The 26,916-nt window shown below is 41.2% G+C and overlaps 1 protein-coding gene across 7 annotated transcripts in view; it reads left to right on the forward strand.

The window, feature by feature from the left end:
* Positions 1-26,916, forward strand: part of GALNTL5 (polypeptide N-acetylgalactosaminyltransferase like 5) — a 134,279-nt gene that overhangs the window by 52,023 nt on the left and 55,340 nt on the right. For 5 of the 7 annotated variants that reach the window (XM_082632129.1, XM_082632125.1, XM_082632128.1 and 2 more), the window contains 4 exons: positions 2,253-2,348; positions 8,707-9,007; positions 16,725-16,845; positions 26,500-26,666. In XM_082632129.1, the coding sequence (XP_082488255.1) occupies positions 8,710-9,007; positions 16,725-16,845; positions 26,500-26,666 (586 nt within the window). In that variant the 5' untranslated portion in view covers positions 2,253-2,348; positions 8,707-8,709. Of the gene's footprint in view, positions 1-2,252; positions 2,349-8,706; positions 9,008-16,653; positions 16,846-26,267; positions 26,667-26,916 lie in introns of those variants that run through there. The other 2 variants (XM_082632131.1, XM_082632130.1) reach the window with 2 other exon arrangements.

Consider the following 26,916-nt stretch of genomic DNA (forward strand, 5'->3'; position numbering starts at 1 on the left):
GAAGATCCTACATGCTGCGGAGCGGCTGGGCCTGTGAGCCAAGGCCGCTGAGCCTGCGCATCTGGAGCCTGTGCTCCGCAACGGGAGAGGCCACAACAGTGAAAGGCCCACGCACCACGAAAAAAATAAATAAATAAAAATAAATAAATAAAAATAAAATAAAATTCTAACTATTGTATGGGCACCTTTCTCAGAAGGAAAGATTTGACTTCATTACAACAAACCAACCATGCAATGCTTGCAAAACTCCTGTGATAAATTTGTCCAAAAATGTGGCCAACTCACTTTTTTTCCCTTCATGCTGTGAGGCTATAACATGCACACAGTGGAGTGCACCATGTTCAGTGAACAGCCCAGTGACTGTATATGTAGGCTCTGCGAGGCTTTCACTCAGATCAAGAAGATACAGCATGTCCGACCCTATAAAAGGCTCACTCTGGGCCTCTCTCAGAAACAAGCATTCCCACCCCCTCCCAAAGGTAATCACCACTCTGACCACTGTCACTCTGGATTAGTTTTGCCTCTTCTTGAGCTTCATGGAATTAGGATTATAGGCTGTGTCTGGCTTCTATCAGTGTTACGTCTGGGGCATTCATCCTGTTGTGTGGCTCTGTGGCTCACTCATTTCAGTGCTGCTTTGCATTCTGTTATATGTAGAAGCACAATTTATCCATTCTCCTGTTGATGGCATTAGGGTTGTTTCCAGTTGGGGGCTACTATGAATAAAAGCTTACCTTTTAATATTACTATAAAAGGACAAAAAAGCACCTTCCCTTAGAGCCTGTCTGAAGGAGATTGGAAGTTATGCTTGGAGGTTTATAATTGGCTGTTATATCTGCCCCAGGAGAGGTATCAAAACTGCAGCCCCCACTCCCTCTCACATACCAGCAGATGGCTGGTCCCAGGCAAAACACTGAGTCAGCCTCCTTAATTGGGGGAGGGTCGGATCTGCTCAGACATGTTAAGAAAGAAGAAATTTTGCAAGCATTTGGCTGAATTCATGTACTAATATCTAAAGTTGAGTAATACAGAGTAAGAAATAAAAGGGCAGCCAGTAACTCTTCGGCTCATCTTTGTGTCTTGAGGTATTCTGAAAACTTCTTTGTTTTCTTAAGTTTATTTCAGAAGAGCCAAAAATGAGGCTTGCCCTAGAGAAGGCTAGGATTTTGACTTGCCCAATGCTAGGTTTTTCCTATTTCCTCAGCTGAGGAGAGAGAATTCTAAGACTTTCTGGAAAGACCCTTTGAACTTTGGAATTCCTGGATCCTGCCTGCTGATTGGAGCTCCGGGGCAGGGGCCTCTGGGGCTGGTGAGGAGCTGTGTGATGTCATAGGGCTTTGTGAGGCAGCCTGGGGCGCCTGTGTTTTGAGCCCTGCCATGCGGGGCAGGGTACCCAGCACAGTCAAGTTATTTGCTTAGAATCCAGGCACCACAGAGTCACGCATTCAGGAAGAAATTCCATCTTGCAGATCATTCAGCGTAGACTCCTGCCTAATTCCGCCTATGACTCAGCTTGGAGAATACAACTAGAAAGCAGCCAGTGGTTGTCTTAGTGGTAGGTGGCTGCGTTCAGTCTGCTGAAAAGTGGGAACAAAGATGGGGGGGGGCAGTCCTTCCACCTAGAATCAATGGGAGCAGTGCATCAAATCACGGAATCTTGAATGGGATGCTGGCTCTGGGGATTAGGATTAAGAAGAGCAGATTTTTCAGGCTGGGTTATGCCATCTTAGAGGCTTACTGGGCATGGTAATAACTTTAGTTCTTGAAAATCAGGGCCAATTCTCACTGTATACCACAAAGCACCCTTTGTGCTTCTTAGGATTTATACAAAGAGAATGTATTACTTATTCAAAAAAGGAAATAGAAAAAAAAACTCTTGGTAGTATCAGAAAGTCATAGATCTTGTATGGAGATCAGTATTAAGATTGTTCTTGGAAAGCAAGGGATTACAAATACTGATTATTTGCAGAAAAATTAGTTGTGACATTATCTAAAGCATGGTCATGTTTTCCTGGCTCTAAAAACGAACATTTTAAAACTCAGTGACTGTAGATCCAGATTTATTTTAGGGCTTTGGTTTCTCAGTGTGTGCATGTGCACGTGTTAGTGACTATCGGCAACATTCTTTTTTGCTTTACTGGATTCTTTTCATTAACTCTCAGGTTTTTTTTGAATGCATTTAAAATTTTGTTTGCTATACATACAAATCATCACTGAAATATTTTTTACAACTTAATTCTGTATTTTTCTAGGATATGAGTTTTAGTGAAGGAAATAATTGAACATGGTTTCCTTCTGAGAATACAGAGTCGAAGAGCCAATCACAGAGCTGCGGGATCTATCTCTGGGTAGGAGAAGTTTTCTGCGTTTTGTGGGAGTGTGGGGAGGGTGTTGGGGGTGGGAGGGGAAGAGATGAGGGGCATATTCCAGAGAACTAATGGGAGCTCTGCTTTAAGAAAATGCAATATAAGACAACTGATATTAGTAAAATAAGAAATTTGGGGGGAGGGATATTTTTATAAGTGTTCATATCTAAAGAAAATTTTCTTTTTTTTTAATTTTTAAGAAAATTTTTATTTCATAACGGAGTAGAGTTGATTTACAGTGTTGTGTTAGTTTCAGGTGTGCAGCAAAGTGAGTCAGTTACACATATACATGGATCTATTCTTTCCCAAATGTTCTTAGTATGGTAGAATCTTTCTAGAGTATGGATTTATATATTTTACTTTTCAGTAATAATTCTATCATATGAATTCATGTGTATGTTTTGTATATTAAACTTGGTGGCCTCCCGTCACCTATTTTCTTCTTTCACTAGTTTCTAATTGCTTTTGGGTTTTGGAGAAAATCAAAACAGAAGTCTCTCAAAATTTAGACACTAATAGGAAGATGCAGTGGTAATAGAAGTTAGAACAGCTTCATTCTCTTTTCAGTTCTTTTACTCCATCCATTTCCCCTAGTTAGAACTTATCTTCTTCTCTTACACATTCGATACATTTTCTTTGAATAATTAAATATTTCGTTTTTAGAGTGTTATTCATTCAGTGAATGAGCCTTTATTGTGCAACCAGGATCTTTGTCAGGACATTAGATCCTATGTCCTAGGGGAATGCTCCCATACTGATAAACTCTCCCGAATCCAGCTTTATGTCCCCTGCCTTTACCGAGCATCCTCAGGACTCAGCCCAGGCCCAGGCCCCTGACTCCAGTGGGTGGTGATGCCTGGGCCCTGCAGTTCTCGGGGAACACACTTTCCTCCCTGAGGGGGCCTCACACATTCCCGGCCAAGCTATGTTGTGACTTGGTCCTCGTTACTGACCTGGTGGCCAGGAGCGGACTTGAGAGGTGACCCTGAGGGAGGGCAGGTGTTGCCTTTTGAAACAGGGGCCTCTGTGTTATTTTCAAGGAGAGGAGGAGAGCTAGCCTTTCGTGGAGAGGAGGGGCCATTGCTGTGGGTCCAGAGTGTCCGGTGGGTCTGGGGTTTCCGGCGTGTCTCCACCCACACACTCCCATCCCGAGGCTCAGTCTCCCTCCTCTCCTGGGTTGAACATTAGCCAAGGTGAGAATCAACCTTCCCTTCCCTGCAGCTCAGCTGCCCTCATCAAGCCCTGCTTTCTCGCCCTTTGGTTATAGGGATAAGTCTTTATACCCTGCTAAGGAGGCCCTCTGACTCAGATATTTTGCCTTGAACTGGGGACGAATAACCCTCAGCTTTCCATTTTCTCAGTTGCATCCACAGCCTCAACTATAGCCATTCTGACTCCGTGGTATTTGTGGTGATCACTCCCTGCCCTCATCTCTCAAATGTGCCAACCAGAACACTCCTTTACGCCAGGATTCCACCCCAGGTCACCACAGCAAAGTTTTAGTGAGGGCACTGCTTCATTAAGGGGCTATCAGAATGCTGCCTTTCCACCAGCAGTGGGTCCTCAGGGAAGCCAGCTAGGGGTGACCCAACCCCTAAACCCCATTTTAGACCGTTTCCCAGGACCACTCCCACTACCAACTCATGTAGTTCGAGTTCCCCAGAAAACAGACTCTGAGATTTGCGTGTAAGCACTTTGTTGACGTGGGTTTGGCTTTCCAAAGTGAGGGAAATGGGTCAAGCAGAGGAAGAGGTTGGAGTGTGATGTGGTTGAGGGGCCCCTGCCAGTCCCGTGGGCAGCTCTGGGCCGGAGGGGCCTTCAGAATCATCCCAAAGTGAGACAAGAGGCTTCTACCCGTCGACCAGTCTTTAAGCGTGAGTTCCCTCAGGGAGGGGGAACCTTGGGCAAAGCAGCTTGCCTCAGCCAAAGGTAATTCTGGGGCATGGACTTGGCTGTGAGCCTTTGGCAGTAGAGGGAACAGGTGCCCACCACTGCCTAAGGCATCGTATCCAGGTGTGTTCAGGTCTCTTTCTGGTGGTTTGAGGCCATGGAGCTGTTATGGGCACTGGGTTTTGTGGAGCAGTATGGGTTTCCTACATGAATAAGAGCAGTCAGAGCCACAGTGGATATGCAGGCTCGTTCCTAGGGAAGGGCCAAGGTCAAAACTGTAGAAGCCAAATTCTTCCCTCGAGTCCGAGAAAGGATAAAAATGGGAGATAATGCTAAACGTTCGAGTGCCAGGAAGTCACTTGGGAAGAAAGGAATTGGAGCATGAGAAGGAAAACCCATGCCAGAGGGACCTGGACCCAGGAGGGACCTGGAGAGCATGAGGCTCATTTCACTGATTACTTTTCCCAGGAGTCAGGACATCAGGGGACTTCAAGGGACAGGGATGGGAGCACCTATGTTCACGTGTTTGCCAGTATTGATGCTGTTTGATTTATTTTCACATTTTATTTTCATTTTCAATCTTTTTTAAAATCTTTGCTTTAAAAACGTCTATCAGAGTAATACATATGTATAAAAAATCAACTAAAAACAAAATCTTAAAAGAAAGTCAGCAGGCCCTTCCCCATTCCCACACTGACCTCCACCCCAGTTCAACTCCCTAAAAGCAAGAGACTCTTTAATCTGTTTCTTATGATGGTTACCTTCACATTTTAAATAATATTCTCAGACTTCTATTTCTTGGTTTATCTATATTATACACCAACTTCATTTTTCTTACATGGCTTCTATTTTTTTTAGCTTATTTTCCAATAAATCTATGAGATTTGGGGGGGGGTTAATACAGTTATCAGTGGTTACGTCTTCATCACTCTGTCAATATCGTTCCTTAGTTTTTACCATCATATAGATCATTGACCTGCGCTTCCCCACCCCCAAATCATTCATCAAATCTGATATCCTTTGGACCCATCTCCTTTGTGGGGCAGGGGTGCAGCACCCGGAGCTCAACACCAGCTTCTGCTCCAGTCTCTGCTGGCTGCACCCTAAGCGTACTTCACACCTGCCCTCCGAGACGGCTCCGCCTCTCTCCTGGGTTGAATCCATGACCCTGGGTCCTTGTATTCTTTGTTTATTCTTTGTCTTGTTGGCGCGTACAATCCACACACAGTTTCCCAAAAAGGAAGACAAGGAGTGTAATTTGTTTTTGAAAACACCTTTATTCTACTCTCAAGCTTTATTAAATTTTGACTAGATATAGAAATCTAGCTGGAATATCATTTAACAGAATTTTGAAGCCATTTCTCTACAGTTTTTCAGAACCCAACGGTGCTGTTGAGAAATTTGATCTCATTCTGCTTCTCCTTCTCGTATATGTCAGCTGTTTCTCCTGCCTCTGGAAGCTTTTAGGATCTTTTTACATCGATCGCATTGGCCATTCTATGGGCCCTCTTAGTTCTGGGAAAAATGTTTGTATTATTTATTTGATGCTTTTCTCCTCTTTTCTCTGATCACCTTTTGGAATCCTTTGCACTAGTTGGATGTTATATTGATACTTCCTAGAATGAAATATCACATCTCTCATTTTTTTCCTCTCTCTTTCATTTATCTGTGCTTTCCTTTCATGCTATTTTCCAACCTTCTGATGATTTTTAATTTTAGCGATCATGCTTTAAGTTTCAGCAGCCTCGTTTGGTTCTCTAAGTGTTCCTTTTTCAAGCCTGCTTCTCTGGTTTCATAAATGTAATGTTTTCTTAGCTGTCTCTGAACAATCAAAATCAGTGTTTTGATGTTTCGAAATCTCTCATTTACTGTTCCCCTTTTCTGGTTCAATTTCTATTTTCTTTCTTTCTGAAGGCTTCCCTGAAGCACCTCAGCCAGTCCTTGGCGTCTGTACTAGTTTACTAGGGCAACCACAACAAAGTCCCTTAGACTGGGTGGCTTAAACGATAGACGTTTATTTTCTCACAATTCTGGAACCCAGAAGTACAAAGTCAAGGTGTCAGCAGGGTTGGTGTCTTTTGAAGCGTCTCTCCTAGGCTTGCAGACGGCCACCTTCTCACTGTGTCCTCAGATGGGCTTTCCTCTGTGCCTGCACCCTTGGTGTTTCTTCCTCTTCTTATATATAAGGACACCAATCCTATTGGATCAGGGCCCACCCTAATGGCCTCATTTAAACTTCATTGCTAAAAACCCCATCTCCGAGGGTGGGAGGGAGACACAAAAGGGAGGGGATATGGGAACATATGTATATGTATAACTGATTAAATTTGTTATAAAGCAAAAAATAAAAAAATAAAAATAAAAAAAAATAAAATAAATAAAAAAATAAAAAAATAAAAACCCCATCTCCAAATACCGTCACTTTGGGAGTTAGGACTTCAACGTATGAGTTTAGGGGGACACAATGCAGTCCATAACAGCATTCCATTCCAACGGAAAAGTGAGACTCTAACACGCTGTCGGGAACCTCTGGGTGTTGGGCTCACCCCCCTCCCACAGGTGTCCTGGCTTCATGGTGACACGTGGGGAGTCGGCTGCTTTGTTGGGCACCCCATACGCTTCACTGTGTGGGGGGCTTTTCTCTGGGGCCTGTCTTCTCATCACAGAATAATTCTCCCCTCTCCTACCTCACGTTGAGCAACCTGGCTGCTGGGATCCCGTGCGTGAGGTGAGAAAGAGAGCCAGGTGACTCCCCTGACCTCAGCCTCAAGCTTCCTTCTGTGGAGGCTGAGCCTCTACAATCCCATTTCTCCAGAGAAGAAATTGCCAGGCTCTTGTCTGACTTTTCTGTGCAGGGAGGGGTGTCCAGAGCCGACTGTTCTGCATGGAAGCATGTGGCCTTTTCCAAAGCCTCCCCTCGTGCCCCCTGACAAGCCTGGGCCTCCAAACCCTGAGCTGCCCTGGGGTCTGCTAGACGCGTATCTGTCTCAGAGTTCTCGCTCCGCCTACCTGGAGTTGTGACTCCCTCTGTCCTTCCAAGTCACGGTCACACGGCCAGTAGTGTGTCTTCCAAACCTGCACTGAAATCGCCATGCATTTTTCTCTCCACCACTCTTTTCCCAGGAGAGTTTTCAGCTTTATTTTTGTTCACAGTTGAGTCAGGAGGGAGAGGACACAGACACACGTATTCAATCTATCAGCTTTAAAGGAAGCCTCTCAAGACTTTCTTTCTTGATAAATTATGAAATATTTCAAACATAGGAGAAATACAGAGAAAAATATCAGGAGCACTCTATACGCTCTATGTGCACATCATCAAGCTTTATCAAACCTCCTCATTTTGCCATATTTGCTTCAGAACTTTTAAAAAGTAAGCATTAAGGGGAATTCCCTGGCTGTCCAGTGGTTACTACCCCTCACTTCCACTGCCGAAGGCCCAGGTTCAGTCCCTGGTCGGGGAACTAAGATCCCACAACCCACGACCAAAATAAAAAGCATTAAGGACACAGTCTGAGCTCTTTATCCTCCTCCTGACGCCCTCCCACACAGAGGTGATCACTATCTGGTATTTTTCCTATATTTGTGTAGACCGTGCACACGCATGGTATTTTCCCCTAACATTTGCTACCCTCAAGCGTACACATAAACAATTGCACTACTTTTCGTGTTTTCCAAATGTATAAAGGTAACATCATACCCTCCTTGTTTTTTGTGCAACATTATGTTTTTTAGATTTTACGATATTAATCCATGTTGCTCCAGTAGGTTCATTTCCAATGCTAAATGAATAGCCTCAGTTTATCAGTTCTCCTGTTGAGGGAAACTAGAGTTGTATCTAATTTCTACCACAAACATGACTCCAGTAAGTGTCCTTGTACATGTCTCCTGGCGAGAGTCTCTTCGGGGTATATTTCTAGGGATGGAACTACTTCCACATTCCCTATGTATAGACTCAACCTGCAGAGATTGCAAAGTGGCTGCACCATTTCACAGTCCCATCAGGGGAGTCTGCGCTTCTCACCGCCCACTTTCTTTCCACCATGGGATAGGGCATGTTTTTACATTTCTAACAGTCTGATTAGTGTCAAATCAGCTTTTTAAAAGAGAGACCTATGCCATCACTCCTAGATGCATCGAGAAGGTGGAAGGGATGAGAAACCCTTCTTTCACATTGTTTGCTTTAGTTTTATCTCAGGAGTCTGGGTCAATGACTTTAAATGATAGTGTATGTTTTATAAGCACGTTATACATTTTCATGTTAAGAAATCTTCTGAATATCAGTTTTAAGAGTTTTTTAAAGGATACACTTTCTCATATCAAAGTATATGATAAGCGCTGATATCAAAATAATCCTGTTTTTAACACACTGTAAATTGAATTTAAGCCAAGTTGATGATCTCTAAACCATCAAAATAGCTAATACAGTTTCTCTTAAATCCTTCTGGTTTAGGAAATGTTAAAATGGACCTTCAAAACTGCTAGGTTTACAATGAGAAATGTTATAATTCAGTGTCTACTCTGTGGATCCTTGACACTTGGGATCTGGACAGCCATCTTTACTATTTATTTTCACCATAATCATGTGAAGAACCAGGAGAAGAAGATCCAGGAGAAAGGAAATCCATTAATTTGGTCCCTTGGGAAGAAATTGCAAACTAAACATGGCTTAGTGCAAATACCAAGACCTTATGTAAGAGTCAAAAGGCCTAATGAAGATGAAACTAGAGAACAGAAGTCATTTTTAAAATTAGGTAAGTATTTTGATTTCCTCTGTTAGCCATTTAAAGGGGAAAATATACCATAAATTTAATAATTGGGAAGAGTGAGAGAATGTCCTTTTTTAGAGCAATTCAATTTTAAATTATGAAGTATTTCTCATATATATTCATATATATCCATACACACACACACACAAACAGAGAGAGAAAATAATAAAACAGGCTTGAATGTATTTACCACCTAAATTTAACAATTTTTATGTAGTTTGCTGTATCTGTTTCAGATAGCTTTCTGTGTTTCAAAGCAATAAATTTTAATAGGTACAGTAAAAACTTCACCCCAATTCTTCCTCCTCCCTAGATATCTTCCTCATTTCCTTTATGTATTTTCTTTAAGAAAAATACAGTATGTATTTTTAAAAATAAATTTATTTATTTAGGCTGCGTTGGGTCTTTGTTGCTTGTTGCTGTGCTTCGGCTTTCTCTAGTTGTGGTGAGTGGGGCTACTCTTCGTTGTGGTGCACGGGCTTCTCATTGCGGTGGCTTCTCTTGTTGCGGAGCACAGGCTCTAGGTGCATGGGCTTCAGTAGTTGTGGCACGTGGGCTCAGTAGTTGTGGCTCACGGGCTCTAGAGTGCAGGCTCAGTAGTTGTGGCACACGGGCTTAGTTGCTCTGCAGCATGTGGGATCTTCCCGGACCAGGGCTTGAACCCGGGTCCCCTGCATTGGCAGGTGGATTCTTAACCACTGCACCACCAGGGAAGACCCATAGTATGTATTTTTAATATATTTGTAGCTATTCTGGAATGAATTGCAATGCCACTATGGATATTAACATGTAAGTCTTTGTATAAACATATTTTGTTTCTCTCAGGTGAATACCTAGGTATGGGATGGATGGGTCATATGGTAGCTGTATGCTTAACTTTAAAGAAAATGACAAACCGGTTTCCAAAGGAAGGGTGCCATTTTATATTTCCTTCTGCAGTGGATGAGAATTCCATTTTCTCCAGGTTTGGCCAACACTTGACATGGTCAGATTTTTAGATTTTAACCATTCTAATGGGTGAGTAATGGTATCGTTGTGGCCTTAATTTGCATTTCCCCACAACTAAGGATTTTGAACACCTTTTCATGTGCTTAATCGCCACACATACATCTCCTTTTGTAAAGTGTCTCTCCAAGTCTTCTGTCGCTTTTTTTTTTTTTTTTTTTTTTTTTTTTGCTGTACGCGGGCCTCTCACTGCTGTGGCCTCTCCCGTTGCGGAGCACAGGCTCCGGACACACAGGCTCCGCGGCCATGGCTCGCGGGCCCAGCCGCTCCGCGGCATGTGGGATCTTCCGGGATCGGGGCACGAACCCGCGTCCCCTGCATCGGCAGGCGGACTCTCAACCACTGCGCCACCAGGGAAGCCCTTCTGTCGCTTTTTAAATTGGGATGTTTGTCTTCTGATTTCTAAGACTTTTAAAATATATTCTGGTATCAAATCCTTTGATTTGTGAGTTGCAAATATTTTGCACAAGTCTGTGCCTTGTCTTTTCATTCTCTCGTTTTTTAAATTGAGATATAATTGATATATATCATTGTATTCGTTTTAGGTGTACAACACAATGATTTTTATATATGTATATATTGCAAAATGGTTACCACAGTAAATTTAATTAACATACATTATCACACATAGTTACCATTTTTTTTCTTGTGATGATAACTTTTTTCTTTTTTTTCTTTTTTTACTGTTAATATACAATTTATTCTTATATTCCAAAAGGAGAATGTTTTCTAATTTCTACAGTTGAAAACAAGATGATTTATAATCACAGAATTCACCATTATTATTCATTGCATTTTCTTTGGAAAGGATAAAAGTTATCTCAGTACTTCAAGAGATAACTTAAGGTATACTCTCTTAGCAACTTGCAAGTATATAATACAGTGTGCTGACTAGAGTCACCATGCTGGGCATCTTCATTCTCCTCTGAGTGGCTTCATTCAAGAAGCAAGATTTTAAATTTCGATGGTCAATTTATCACATTTTCTTGTGTGGTTTATGTTTTTTATGTTTTATCTAAGAAATCTTTGCCTACCTCAAGTTCACAAATATTTCCTTCTATCGTTTTTTTTTTTTAGAAATGTTAAAGTTTTAGGTTTTACATTAACTCCGTTTTGAATTAATTTCTGTGATGCTATAAGGTAAGCATCATAGTTCATTTTTCCATATGGATCCAACACCATTTGTTGAAAAACTTCCCTTTTCCCATCTTGGCCCCTTTATCAAAAATCAATTGGCCAGGGCTTCCCTGGTGGCGCACTGGTTAAGAATCCGCCTGCCAATGCAGGGGACATATGTTCAAACCCTGGTCCGGGAAGATCCCACATGCTGCGGAGCAACTAAGCCATGCGCCAAAACTACTGCGCCTGCACTCTAGAGCCCGTGAGCCACAACTACTGCACCTGCATGCCACAGCTACTGAAGCCCATGCGCCTAGAGTCCATGCTCCACAAAAAGAGAAGCCACCGCAATGAGAAGTCCGCACACTGCAACCAAGAGTAGCCCCCGCTCGCCCCAACTAGAGAAAGCCCCACGCACAGCAAAGAAGACCCAATGCAGCCAAAAATAAATAAAATAAATAAATTTATTTTTAAAAAATCAATTGGCCATTTTTGTTGGATCTGTTTCTGAACTCTATTCTCATTCTTTTTAGAAATTGTTTTGGTTACTCTAGGTCTTTTGCTTGTCCATATATATTTTATTTTTTTTTTTATTTTTTTTTTTTTTTGCGGTATGCGGGCCTTTCACTGTTGTGGCCTCCCCCGTTGTGGAGCACAGGCTCCGGACGCGCAGGCCCAGTGGCCATGGCTCACGGGCCCAGCCGCTCCGCGGCATATGGGATCCTCCCAGACCGGGGCACGAACCCATATCCCCTGCATCGGCAGGCGGACTCTCAACCACTGCGCCACCAGGGAGGCCCATGTCCATATATATTTTAGAAACAGCTTGTCAATTTCTACAAAAAAGCCTGCTGGTATTTTGAATGGAATTGCATTGAGTCTATAGATCAGTCTGGGGAGAATTGATATCTTAATAATATTGCTTTACCTGCATCCCACATATTTTAATATGTTGCATTTTCATTTTCATTCCATTCTATGTATTTTTATATTCCCTTTGAGACTTTCTTCTTGGATTATTTGGAAATAGATTGTTTAATTTCCAAGTGTTTTGAATAATTTTCTGTCTTTCTATAATTGACATCCAGTTTGATACCACTGTAGTCACAAAATATACGCTATGATTTCGATTCTTTTAGGGTTTTTTTGAGGTTTGTTTTATGATCCAGGATATGGCCTATCTTGGTGAATGCTCCATGGATACTTGAAAAAAATGTGTATTCCAGTATTGTTAGGTGAAGTGTTTTATATATATGTAATCTCAGTCAGATCCGGTTGGTTGATTGCATTGTTCAATTCTTCTGTATCCTTGCTGAGTTTCTGGCTAGTAGTTCTGACAACTGCTAAGAGTGGGTGTTGAAGAGCCCAATTATAATCATGGGTTTGTCTGTTTCTCCTTTCAACCCTATGCGTTTTTGTTTCATGTATTTTGAGACTGTTTTTTGGTATGTTTCTATTTAGGATCATCATATATTACTGGTAGACTGATCTTTTATCAGTATATACTGTCTCTCTTTGTCTCTAGTAATTTTCTTTGTTCTAAAGTCTATTTTATCTGATATTAATGTAGTTAGTCCTGCTTTTTAAATTATTTGCAAGATATATCTTTTTCTATCCTTTTACTTTCAACCCACCTACATCACATTGAGGGGAGTTTCTTGTAGACAGCATATTGTTAGAACATTTTTGTGTGTGTGTGTGGTACGCGGGCCTCTCACTGCTGAGGCCTCTCCTGTTGCGAAGCACAGGCTCCAGATGCGCAGGGTCAGCGGCCATGGCTCATGGGCCCAGCTGCTCCGCGGCATGCGGGATCTTCCCGGACCGGGGCATGAACCCGTGTCCCCTGCATCGGTAGCTGGACTCTCAACCACTGTGCCACCAGGGAATCCCTAGAACATATTTTTTAATGCACTCTGACAATCTATGTCTTTAACTGATATATTTAGATCATTTGCATTTAATATAATTATTCATATGTTAAGGTTTGTCAGCCATTTTATTATTTTTTTGTTTGCTTCTTCCATTTCTCATTCTTCTGTTCTCTTTTCTTACCTTATTGTGAGTTGCCTGAACATGTTTCAGAATCCCATCTTGATTTACTTCCAGTATTCTTTTAATGTATTGCTTTGTGTAGCTCTATTCGTGGTTGCTCTAGGTAGTAACAACATGATACATATGTAACTCACTGAGGTCTCCTTGAATCAATGTTTTGCCACTTCCAGTAAAGCATAAAAAGCAAAGTCCATTAGCATCCTCAATTTTAAGATATGATTATCTTTAGCATTTCCTCTGTGTACATGGAGCACCACATCAGATGGTGTTTTAGTGTTTGCTCCAATCACTGAATGAGACTTAAGAAACTCATGAGCACAGGCTATTATATTTTTTACCCTTTTGGATGTTCTTTTTTCTTTTCTGAGGTTGCAACCCTTCATCTGCTATGATTTTCCTTTTTTGTTTACAGAACTTTCCTTTTCAATTCTTTGAGGGTGGGTTTGCTAGTCACAAATTCTTAGTGTTTCTTCATCTGAACGTATCTTTATTTTTCTCATGATTCCCGAAGGATATTTTTGCTGACTTAGACTTTGCTGATGATAGTTCTTTCTGTTCAGCACTCGAAAATGTTTTCCCACTTCCTTCTGTTCTCCATGATTCAGACGAGAAATCCACAGTTATTCAGATCTTTCCTCTGTGAGTACTGCCTCCTTTCTGTCTGCAGCTTTCAAGAGTTTTCTTTGTCTGGAGTTTTCGGAAGCTTAATTATGATGTGGCCTGGATTTCTTTGGTGTATCCTACTTGGGAGTTTCCTCAGCCTCTTGAAGCTGTAGATGTCCATCTTTCACCAAATTTGTGAACTTTTCTACTATTATTTTTTAGAGTACTTTTTCATTCCTCACTCTCCTATCCTTCTGAGACTCCAATAATATGAATATTAGCTCTTTTGTTGTTAGCTCATGGGTCCCTGAGACTCTCTTCATTTTTTTTTTTTAGTCTATTTTCTCCATTGCTCAGAGTAGGTGGATTCTGTTACCACTATTCTACTTAATATTAAGCCCATCTAGCGAGTGTTTTATTAGATTATTTTTAGTTCTATAATTTCCATTTGGTTCTTTTTTATAACTTCTATCTCTTTGCTGAGATTTCCCCTTTTTCTGTTTCTGAGCATTTTTATGATGGCTGCTTTAACGTCTGAGATCGTTCTGACCTCTGATTCATCTTGGTATTGACATCTGTCGATTGGCTTTTCCTATTCAGTTTGAGATCTCTCTGGTTCTTCGTAAGACAAAAGATTTTTGATTGTATCCTGGGCATTTTGGACATTATGAAACTCTGGGTCCTGTTTAAGCTTCTTTGTTAGGCCGACCTCTGTTGAGATGCAGCACAAGGGCCAGGTGGGTGGGTGTGTTTGCTTCCTGCTGGACCTGCCGACTCCACCCTGGCAACCGTGGAGCGTGGGCACTGCCACGCTGTAGATGGTGGAGGGGACATTCAGCAGCCCCGTTGGGGAAATGGGGCGCTGACTTGCATGCATCACATTGTTGTCTCTGAGTTAAGCTCCCCAGCTCTTGGTTGCAGTGTGCTGACTTCTCATTGCGGTGGCTTCTCTTTTTGTGGAGCATGGACTCTAGGTGCATGAGCTTCAGTAGCTGTGGGCCTCCCTGACGCCAGGGTCAGGAGATGGGGTAAGCAGGGTATCAACTCTCCTGCTTTGCACAACCTGCTGCCATTGAGGGTGGAGGTTCAGCTCTCCCCGGACCCCCATGGATATGAGGGCCATTGGGTACATGGCGTAGTGACTAGCCTCACCTTGCACCCCCTCGTTAAGCCTTGTTGCTGCCAGGTGTGGCTGGAGGCTCAGCACGCCACTGACAAGACACTACCTTAGGGAGAATTAGAGCACCACCTGCTTCTACCAGGCAGGCTTCTGGAAGACCAGCTCCCTGCTCAGCACCCCCCACACCAGCCAGACAGGTAATCAGAACACTGCCTTCTTCTGCCAGGAAGGGGGATGGAAGGGTAGGTTATGCTCAGGGGAGAGGAGCACGGCCCCTTGTTCCCTTGGGGTAGAGGTGGACGCTCTCCTTGCTCTCCCCACTGGAGCCATCAGGGGGCGGTGTGGTTCTCCCGTTGGTGCTTGATTGGACTAGAGTGGGTGCTGCCAGAGGGTTTCTGTGGTTAGTTGTCCTTTTTCCTGGCCCTGTGCTGGAGGAACAGGCTTATCTTGGCACTTGTTTTGTCTCTGCCCATTAGTGGTTCCACCTGCAGCCTTCGACAGCCCCCTGTCTGGGATTTACGGGAGACAACAAAGAAATCAGGAGCCCACTGTGTCCTTGCCCCTGTCCTGAGGCTCCCAGGCAACCTGCCTCCTTACACTCACCTTTCAGAGCCAAGGAGTTTTTAAGTGTAAGAAAGAGGACCGAGGGGAAATGGGGTCACTTTTTTTTTTTTTTTTTTTTTTTTTTGCTGTACGCGGGCCTCTCACTGCTGTGGCCTCTCCCGTTGCGGAGCACAGGCCCAGCGGCCACGGCTCACGGGCCCAGCCGCTCCGCGGCATATGGGATCCTCCCAGACCGGGGCACGAACCCGTATCCCCTGCATCGGCAGGCGGACTCTCAACCACTGCGCCACCAGGGAGGCCCCTGGGGTCACTTTTTGATGGGAATCCTCTTTATATCCAGTATAGAATTTATACCAATTTTGGAAAACACTCTTTGGGCATTGGAAAAGAAAGTTTATTCTCTCAAAAACAAAGCACAACATAAAATCTACTAAGGAAACAACTAATTACGTTATTCAAGTTTCTAACTTTTTGTCTGATTCAGAGTTGTTCTTAAAAGCTTCCATTACTGTTTGTTTGTGGCAACATATATTGATATTTCTAACAGTTTTTCTTTAAGTATTTTGTTGCAGCATTATTTGATATCTACAAGCTCATTACTATTAAACCTTTACTGTGACTTACTGTGAGTATAAAATGACCTTCTGGATTGTCCTTCCAGTGAATTCTATGCTTTAAAAATTATTTTGACTCCTGTAGTCTTTGACCGTTCTCTCACTTTTAACCATTTTAGTTCATCTTATTTATCCTTTATGGTTACATTTCATTTTTTATTACCATCTAAGAGTTTTTATCTTTTAATGGGAAATTTATGCCAACTTCACTTATTGCTTTGACTGATATGTTTGGGTTGTCCTCTGTTATCTTGTATTATTCTCTCAAACAGAGTTTTGGGAGAGGGGCTTCAGCTCCCATTCTCCCACCTTCCCTAAATCCCTCAGTTAATATAATTTCACACGACAGTTGCAAATCATGATGGGACCAAGGAGGCTGAGCACTTCCTTCTCTGGAGAAACTGAATGACTCTAGGGTAGCTTGTTGTTCATACTTTGCTAATGAATCTGCTTTGATTTGTGTGAATACTTTGATTTAACCTTGTCATCTGGGAGTAGTTTAGGTTCCAGGAAAACTACTCTGACATGTTATAAAAGGAGTGAATTCAGGATATAGTTGTTATTGTCCTTTATCAACGTGATGGTAGTAAACCTATACTTATGTGACTAATACCTTTTCTTGCAGGTAAGGATTTTAACTTTTCGGACCCAGAACTTATTCATGGATATTCAAAATATGGATTTAATTCCATTATCAGTAAAAACTTGGGCAACCACAGAGATGTGCCAGATACCAGGAATAAAATGTATGTTCCTCCTGATATTTTTTTTTACATATTACATAGTTTCAGATATACAACATGATTTGATATTTGTATATGTTGCAAAATGATCATCACAGTAAGTCTAGTTAACATCGGTCACTATACATAGATACAAAAGAGATTTTTTTCTTGTGATGAGAACTTTTAAGATCTTTCTTAGTAACTTTCAAATATGCAAAACAGTATTATTAACTACAGTCACCATGCTATACATTACCTCCCTGTGACATTTATTTTATAACTGGAAGTTTGTACCTTTTGGCCTCCTTCACCCATTTCACCCACCCCCTGCCTCTGGCAACCACCAATCTGTTCTCTGTATCTTGAGCTTGTTTTTTTTTGGGGGGGGGCGGATTGTGTTTTGTTTGAGATTCTACATGTAAGTGAGAGAATATGGTATTTGTCTTTCTCTGACTTGTTTCACTTAGCCTAATGCCCTCAAGATCCATTCATGTTATTGCAAATGGCAATATTTCCTCCTTTTTTATGGCTGAATTTTATATATAGATATAGATGTAGGTATATAACATATAGATATAGCTATATAGATATATATTACCTTTTCTTTATTCATCCACCCATGGACACTTAGGTTGCTCCCATGTCTTGGCTTGTAAGTAATGCTGTAATGAACATGGGGGTGCATGTATCTTTTTGAGTTAGTGCTTTTGTTTTCTTCAGGTAAATACCCAGAATTGGAATTGCTGGACCATATGGCAGTTCTATTTTTAATTTTTTGAGGAACTTCCATACTGGTTTTCCATAGTGGCTGCACCAATTTACATTCCTACCAAAGGTGCACAAGGGTTCCCTTTTCTCCACATCCTCACCAACTCTTGTTACTTCTTGTCTTTTTGATAAGAGCCATTCAAACAGGTGTGAAGTGATATCTTATTGTGGTTTTGATTTGCATTTCCCTGATGATTAGTGATGCTGAGCATCTTTTCATGTGCCTGTTGCCCATCTGTATGTCTTCTTTGGAAAAAATGTCTATTCAGATCCTCTGCCCATTTTTTAATCAGATTGGTTTGTTTGTTTTTTCAATATTGAGTTGTATGAGTTCTTTACATATGTTAGGTATTAACCCCTTATCAGATATATGATTTGCAAATATTTTCTCCCATTCAGTAGGTTGCCTTTTCATTTTGTTGAAGGTTTCCTTTGCTGTGCAGAAGCTTTATAGTTTGATGTAGTCCCACTTATTTATTTTTGCTTTTGTTGCTTTGCTTTTGGTGTTAGATCCAAATAAATCAAGACTGATGTTAAGGAGCTTACTGCCTATCTTTTCTGCCAGGAGTTTTATGGTTTTAGGTCTTATATTCATTTAATTCATTTCTAGTTAAGTTGAGGGTATGGTGTAAGATAGAGGTCCAGTTTCATTCTTTTGCATGCAGCTGTTCAGTTTTTCCAGCACCATTTATTAAAGAGACTGTTCTTTCCCCATCGTATATTCTTGGCTCCTTTGTCGTACATTAATTGACCATATATGTGTGGGTTTATTTCTGGGCTTTCTACTCTGCTCCATTGATCTATGTGTCTTTTTATGCCAGTACCATACTGTTTTTATTACAATAGCTTTGTAATATAGTTTGAAATCGGGGAGCATGAGTCCTCCAGCTTTGTTCTTCTTTCTCAAGATTGCTTTGGCTATTTGGGGTCTTTTGTAATTCCACACAAATTCTAGGATTGTTTGTTCTATTTCTGTGAAAAATGCCATTGTAATTTTGATAGGGATTGCATTGAACCTGTAGATTGCTTTAGGAAATATGGACATTTTAACAGTATTAATTCTTCCAATCCATGAGCACAGAACATCTTTCCATTTCCTTCAATTTCTTTTGTTAATGTCTTACAGTTTTCAGTGGACTGGTCTAAAAACAAATAAGGTCTAATTTTTAAACACTTACTAACCAGATTTTAATTTTGGCATATTAGAAGTCTTGTAATATAGGTTCCTGTTTTTAGAACTTGACGTCAGATAATGTCAAGAGCCTACTTCAAAATTCTAGAGCTTATAGTGTAGAGAATATCTTCTCCTTGGCTCAGAGTGTGTTCTAGAGGTTTCCAAGAATTGCATCACCCACAAGTTCTTTTTATTAAATCACCAATGAAGACTTTTGGTCAAAGGGAGGTTTATTCCTAATACAAAATCCTTCAGACAGCTACCTATTTTTTTCTTCAAAGTCTGCTTTTTAAAAAAAATTGTTCCTTCAATCGTTTGTGTAAGTGCCTTTTTAAAAACTTTTGGTAAACTGTATATAACATAAAATTTACCATTTTAACTCTTATTAACAGTTCAATTTGGTGGCATTAAGTATATTAACATAGTTATACAGCCATCGCCATTATCCATCTGCAGAACTTTTCATCATCCCAAACTGAGACTCTGTCTTCATTAAACATTTTCTCCCCATTCTTCCCTCCATCCAGTCCCCTGGCAACCACCACTCTACATTCTGTCACTGTGAATTTTATCTACTCTAGGTACTTCATAAAAGCAGAATCATACAATATTTGCCTTTTGTGTCTGTCTTATTTCACTTAGCATAATGTCCTCAAATTTCATTCATGTTGTAGCAAATGTGTGTTAATATCTTTTTAATATATTTTAGGTTCTGATGGTTTCTAGCCAAAGAGGGCTAATATCCTCTCTTTACTAAATAAGAAGTACTTAAGGAATATAAGCCTCTTCCAGTAATACGGAGACAAAAGCCATGGTCCAAAAAAAGGGCAAAGTGGGACCCATTTTGTCTTGCTGCAACTTCTGTACAAGACAAACCTTTGAAGCCACAAATATAAGAATCAACAAAGTTTCTAGGTAGCTAAATATCACTTATGATATGGCACATTCAAGAGATGTAGTGTTTCAACATTGTAAACCAACTATACTTCAATTTTAAAAAAAAGAATATTTTTCACTGAAGAAAAAAAGAGATATAATGTTTGCACATGATGACACAATCTATCTGGCTCATAATGAAAGAAAAAGAATTTAAATTTATTCAAACCACAGAACATGGTAGACATTTAATTTAGAGGACAACTTTTTTTTCTCAACTGAATATTGAACTACCACAAAGGGAGGTCAATATTTTTGCATGCTTACAAGTTATGAATTTCTCTCCAGGCAGGCCATCATTTCTTCCTCTTAAACCTCATTTTCTAAAATAGTGTAGCCACCTTTGCTTCCATTCCCTCATCATGATTATTTGTTAGAAAAACAGGATGTTTCGAAAGAGATTGTCCAAAGAAAAGAGCAAACTTGGCAGTTTTAGTATTCAAAATATTAACTTTGTTAATAGGAAATTCAATTCTGTATGAAATACACTTCTGTGTTTAAAATATATGTTAACTACTAGGAGTAACTACTAATATCTAGAATCCAGCAGATGTCCAGCCATTATTATAGTAATTACATCATTCCATTAAATGAAATTTCCATTTCAGCTTTTTTTTTTTTTTTTTTTTGCGGTACGCAGGCCTCTCACTGTTGTGGCCTCTCCCGTTGCGGAGCACAGGCTCCGGACGTGCAGGCTCAGCGGCCATGGCTCACGGGCCCAGCCGCTCCGTGGCATGTGGGATCTTCCTAGACCGGGGCATGAACCCGTGCCCCCTGCATTGGCAGACGGACTCTCAACCACTGCGCCACCAGGGAAGCCCTCCATTTCAGCTTTGCCTTACTTTAAAATTCATATTATTATTTTCACTGAACTAGAGAAATACTTGATACAAATCTTTGAAGAATAGATTTTTTGTTGATTGGTTTTCCAATTACATTTATTTCTCAACTTTTAAATTTTGAAATAATTTCAGACTTACAAAATTGTTGCAAAACTATTTCATAGAATTCCTGCCTAGCATTTTCTTAGATTCCCCAAATGTTAATATCGTCCATACCCTCAGAACCAGAACAATAAACAAAACCAGCAAATTAACAATACAATACCATTAGCGAATGTACAGACGGTATTCAAGTTTTTACACTTAACCCACTAGCGTCCTCTTTCTGGAAGGATCTAACCCAGGACTACAGACTGTGTGCAGGGTTCCTGTCCCCTGGGTTTCCTTTCATCTGAAACTGTTCCTAAGTCTTTATCTTCCACGACTGTGACAGTTGTAGAGATCTAACCAGATCTCTACAACTGGTTAGATCTCTAACCAGAGATCTAACCAGTTATTTTGTAGAATGCTCCTCAATTTGAGTTTGATGTTTCCTTGTGGTCAAATCCGGGTCATGCATTTTTTTTTTTTTTTTTTTCTTTCTCTTTGCGGTATGCGGGCCTCTCACTGTTGTGGCCTCTCCCGTTGCGGAGCACAGGCTCCGGATGCGCAGGCCCAGCGGCCATGGCTCACGGGCCCAGCCGCTCCGCGGCATATGGGATCCTCCCAGACTGGGGCACGAACCCGTATCCCCTGCATCGGCAGGCGGACTCTCAACCACTGCGCCACCAGGGAGGCCCTGGGTCATGCATTTTTGATAGGAATACCATGGAAGGAATGTCATATCCTCTCAGCACATTGTATTAAAAGGCACACGTTGTCTCTTTGTCCCATTACTAGTGAAGTTAATTTGATCACTTGATTAAAATGACTGTCAGATTTTCTGCACAGTAAAATTACCATTTATCCTCTTGTAATTAATAAAGATGCAGGGGCTTCCCTGGTGGCGCAGTGGTTGAGAGTCTGCCTGCCAATGCAGGGGACACGGGTTCATGCCCCAGTCCGGGAAGATCCCACATGCCGCAGAGCGTCTGGGCCCGTGAGCCATGGCCGCTGAGCCTGCGCATCCGGAGCCTGTGCTCCACAACGGGAGAGACCACAACAGTGAGGGGCCCGCTCACCGCAAAAAAATATATAATATAAAAAAAAAAAAGATGCAGATTTCTTTTAAATGTTAATTGTGAAAAACCTGGAAAATATAAAAAAGCATAAAAAGGGAAAGTAAAAATACACATGATCCTAGGGATTTTTCTTCTGTCTTAATGCATAAGGTGTCACCTAACTGTTTTCCCCCCACTTGACACAGAGAGATCATCACTGTCAGGACGTTAGTGTATATCCTTCCAGAATTTATAGACACATACACATATTTATAAGTAGACAGTAAGCATACGATATAATCATATCGTTTTTACGAAAATAGGCTTTACTTTTTATATTCTATAATGTGTTTTTTTTAACTTAACAACATATCGTGGAGAACTTTTTCAAAGCATTACACATAAAATTTGCCTCATTCGTTTTAACAGTTGAGAGCAGTTATCCATTGTATAAATATACAGTTTCCCCATTAATAGAAATCCTGGTTGTTTTTAAATTTTCAACTTTTCAAACATGATGTAATAAACACTCTTGTACACATATTTTTATGCCCTCATGTTAGTATATATGGAGTAAAGATTTCTGGAATGAGATTGCTCAGCCATAGGCTCATTTTTCTTCTCTAGAATTTTATGTAAATAAAATGTACACAGCGTAATTATTTTGAAATGTAGCCATGTTGTCGCAAGGAGTTCCTTTTTAGTGCTGAGTAGTGCTCTCCTGTACGGATGTGCTACAATTTGTTTATCCATTCATCTGTTGATAGGACAGATTGTTTCCGGTTTTTGTCTATTACAAATAAAGTTGGTATGAGTATTCTTAAGACAAGTTTTGCATAACAGATGTTCTTTTTTCTCTTATGTAAATATTTTTCAAGTGGAATGGCTAGATCTTAGGGTGTATGTTTAATTTTTTAAGAAACTGCCATTTTCCTAAAGTAGTTGTACTATCTTACATTCCCATCAGCAATGAATGAGATTTCCAATTCCTCCACATCTTTGCCAACACTTGGTATGGCCAGTATTTTGAATTTTAGCCATTCTAATAGGTGTGTAGTCGGATCTCATTGTGGTTTAATTGGCATTTTCTTGATGTCTAATGATGTTGAGATCTATTTATGTGTTTATTTGCTATCTGTGTATCTTCTTTATTGAAGTTAAATTTTGCCCATTTTAAAATTGGATTGTTTTCTTATTACTGAGTTTTGAGAATTTTTTAGTATATTTTGGTATAAGATCTTTAACATATTGATGATTACACGTATTTTTTCCTAGTCTATGGCTTGTTTTTTCATTCTCTTAACAGTGCCTTTGGAAAAGCAGAAGTTTTAATTTTGATGGAGTCCAATTGTTTAATTTTATTCTATTTTTTAATCTACCTTTGCCTAACCCAAGATCACAAAGATTTCTCTATTGGATTTTCTGTGTAGATGGGCATGACCTATGCATTTTTACTTCTTCCTTTCTAGTCTGCATGCTTTTCTTTTTCTTATTGCACTAGCTAAAACCTCTAATACAATGTCAAATAGAAGAGGTGAAATTGGGCAGCCTTGCTGTGTTCTTGCTCTTAACACTCAGCTTTTCATCAGTGAGTATGATGTTATCTTTAGGTTTTTCATAGATGTTCTTTTTCAGGTTTAGGAAGTTCCCTTCTATTCCTAGTTTGCTGAGAATTTTTTCACCAGGCGGCTGTTGAATTTTGTCACATCATTTTCTGTGTATTGAGATGTGTGTATCTTTAGTTTGTGAAGATGGTAAATTATGTTGATTTTCTAATGTTAAACAGAGGTTATATTTATGGGCTATCCCCCACTTGGTCATGATGCATTATCCTTTTTATATATTATTGAATTTGATTTGCTGAAATTTTGTTTGGAATTTTATATCAGTGTTCGTGAGGGCTATGAATTTGTATTTGTCCTGACTATCTTTGTCTGGTTTTGTTATAGAGTAATGTTGGCCTTGTAGAATGAATTGTGAATTATTCTTTTAGGATTTAATTTTTTTAAATTTTTTAAATTTTTGGCTTCATTGGGTCTTCGTTGCTGCATGCGGGCTTTCTCTAGTTGCGGTGAGCAGGGGATACTCTTCGTTGTGGTGCACAGGCTTCTCATTGCTGTGGCTTCTTTTGTTGCGGAGCACGGGCTCTAGGTGCGCGGGCTTCAGTAGTTGTGGCCCACGGGCTCAGTAGTTATGGCTCACAGGCTCTATAGCACAGGCTCGGTAGTTGTGGCATGCGGGCTTAGTTGCTCTGCGTCATGTGGGATCTTCCCGGACCAGGGCTCGAACCCATGTCCCCTGCATTGGCAGGCAGATTCTCAACCACTGCACCACCAGGGAAGCCCCTATCAATTAATTTTAGAGAAACCCATACACATCAGGCTTCTCTCAGGGGTGTAACCACTTGTGACGTGGTTTCAGCCTCCTTCAATATCATTGTCCCATTCCTCTGAAGGGACTCAGTGTATAGTTTTCTGAAAATGATATACCCAGGACTAAATGTAATCCTAGAGATTGATCTGAGTAGCCTGAGTTCGCCCTGGACCACCTCTCTCTCTATCTGGGGGCATCCCCTCTCTCTCCCTGTGTCTCATCTACTTGCTCTTTAGTCACACAGTGATCCTACTGGAACGCAAGCCTTTTAATCCTATCTGTTTCTGTGAGGCCACGTTTTCCCACCTGACGTTTTAGGCCACGTGCAGCCCACAGCACTCGCCCCCTTTTCCCATCCTCTCAGGTCTTTTCTTGGTTCTGTCATCTCATATTCTCATTCCTTGAAGCACGAGTCCGTATGCACCCGGTAAGCATGCCTTCTATATCTTCATCTACTCTTGGATAAAAATGTTAACCAGGGCTCCCTGGTGGCGCAGTGGTTGAGAGTCCGCCTGCCAATGCAGGGGACAGGGGTTTGTGCCCCGGTCCGGGAAGATCCCACATGCCGCGGAGTGGCTGGGCCCGTGAGCCATGGCCGCTGAGCCTGCGCATCCGGAGCCTGTGCTCCGCGGCGGGAGAGGCCACAGCAGTGAGAGGCCCTCGTACCGCAAAAGAAAAAAAAAATGTTAACCAGCACAAGGTCTTCTTCTAACATGGTGACATCAATCCATAAATATCCTGAAAGTCTGTCCAGGATCCCTGCGGGGCTGCCTGCCTAGCACGTCCTTCCCTGGGGGTTCCTACCCACTGCCCCCTTTTCTCACGGCGGCAGTGCGTAGAGTGACTTTCTGTTTTGACCCCACTATCTGGCCGTGATGGGCACCTAAGCCAAACTGAGCCAGTGAATCCTGTCCTGTGAATTTTGGGGAAGGGGGAAGTCTTACCAGTTTCTCCTTGGATGCTGGACTGTAGAACACGCTGACGTCAGCCGCATTTCCCACTCTGTGGGGTAAAGGAGGGAAAAGAAGCCAGGTTGCAGAGAGAGAATAAGAGTCATGTAATGAGCCTTGTAGAATACTGACTGCAAGGCACTGACCTGAGCATTTTACATATATTAATTCATTGAAACTTCACAACCTATGAGGTAGGTTGATGTAGCTATTGTTATCATTATAATTATTCCCAGATGTAAAGACAAGAGCAGTAATGGAGCATGTCCAGGTGGCTTTCAAGCCTCTGGTTAGACTTGCTCTTGGAGGCTCCAGGCTCCTGCCTGTTGTTAGGTCCTGTGGGACATTTGGCTCCTTTTACAGTGAACCTCTTTCTTATGCTTAAGCTAGTTCCAGTGGGTTTGTCATTTACAACCAAAATATTTCAAAATACAACCAAATAATATAGCCATCCAAACAATACTTAACAGCTAAAAACTAATATTACTAGAATTCAGGGTCTGTTCTTCTCTCAAGTGCACAAAAAAATAGTAAAACATTTTTTGTCAAAGCCTTGGAAGAAATCTAATTACACCATATCCATTACATTTCTTTGTTGCAATAGACTACATAAATGTAAGAACAACACATAGATTTTCTTTGAAGATAGAACAGTAAAGTTAATTTGAACCTTTCAGTGCATATAAGCTTATTAATTTGTTTTTTTTTTTTTTTTTTTTTTTTCTTTTTGCGGTATGTGGGCCTCTCACTGTTGTGGCCTCTCCCGTTGCGGAGCACAGGCTCCGGATGCGCAGGCCCAGCGGCCATGGCTCACGGGCCCAGCCGCTCCGCGGCATATGGGATCCTCCCAGACCGGGGCACGAACCCGTATCCCCTGCATCGGCAGGCGGACTCTCAACCACTGCGCCACCAGGGAGGCCCTATTAATTTGTTTTTATGATAGAAACCAAAATATAGGTATAATTTGTGTTTATACTATGTTCAAAACAGAACTAATATTATCAAAGAAGTCTCAGGAAAAAGCAGTTATTACTGGCATTAAGAAGGGAGGAATGGGTCTTCCCTGGTGGCGCAGTGGTTGAGAGTCCGCCTGCCGATGCAGGGGACACAGGTTCGTGCCCCGGTCCGGGAAGATCCCACATGCCACAGAGCGGCTGGGCCTGTGAGCCATGGCCACTGAGCCTGTACGTCCAGAGCCTGTGCTCTGCAACGGGAGAGGCCACAGAGTGAGAGGCCCGTGTACTGCAAAAAAAAAAAAAAAAAAAAAAAGAGGGGAGGAATGATTTAGAAAATATTAGAACAACATAAGAAGTTTAAAGAAATTTTTGTATCTTAATTTTTGTATTTTAAATGTACTGTCACCTTATTATCATAATCATTGATTAAAAGAATAAAGAGGAAAAAATATGAATAAAGAAAGGTGTTTGAATGAGTCCTCAAAACATCTAAGGCTTTTAGATGAATCATTTTCTTCCTCTTGCTTATGCCTGCAGGTGTCATAAAAAACAGTACCTATCCAACCTACCAACTGCCAGCATTGTCATTTGTTTCCACAATGAAGAATTTAATGCCTTGTTTCGGACAGTGTCCAGTGTCATGACTCTCACTCCACAGCATATCCTTGAAGAAATTATTTTGGTAGATGACATGAGTGAATTTGGTAAGATAGGACGCTAATCATCTATCTAATCTACTTTGAAGGTAGCGCTATCTCTGTGGCACTTGAGTTATTTTATACAAAGAACATTTTTCGGTGGGTTTTGAGGCAGGCACTTTGGTGCACTCGTGGCAATGTGAGAGCTGGTCCCTGTCCTTATGGTGTTGGGCTAATGGAATGGTTAGTGCTTCTGTGAGACAAATGTAAGGGCAAGCTGGTCTTTAGAGGTCATGCATGACGTTCAAGAAGTGAT

This window comes from Mesoplodon mirus (assembly GCF_964341445.2).
Source record: "Mesoplodon mirus genome assembly, chromosome: 9".
NCBI classification, from domain to species: Eukaryota; Metazoa; Chordata; class Mammalia; order Artiodactyla; family Ziphiidae; genus Mesoplodon; species Mesoplodon mirus.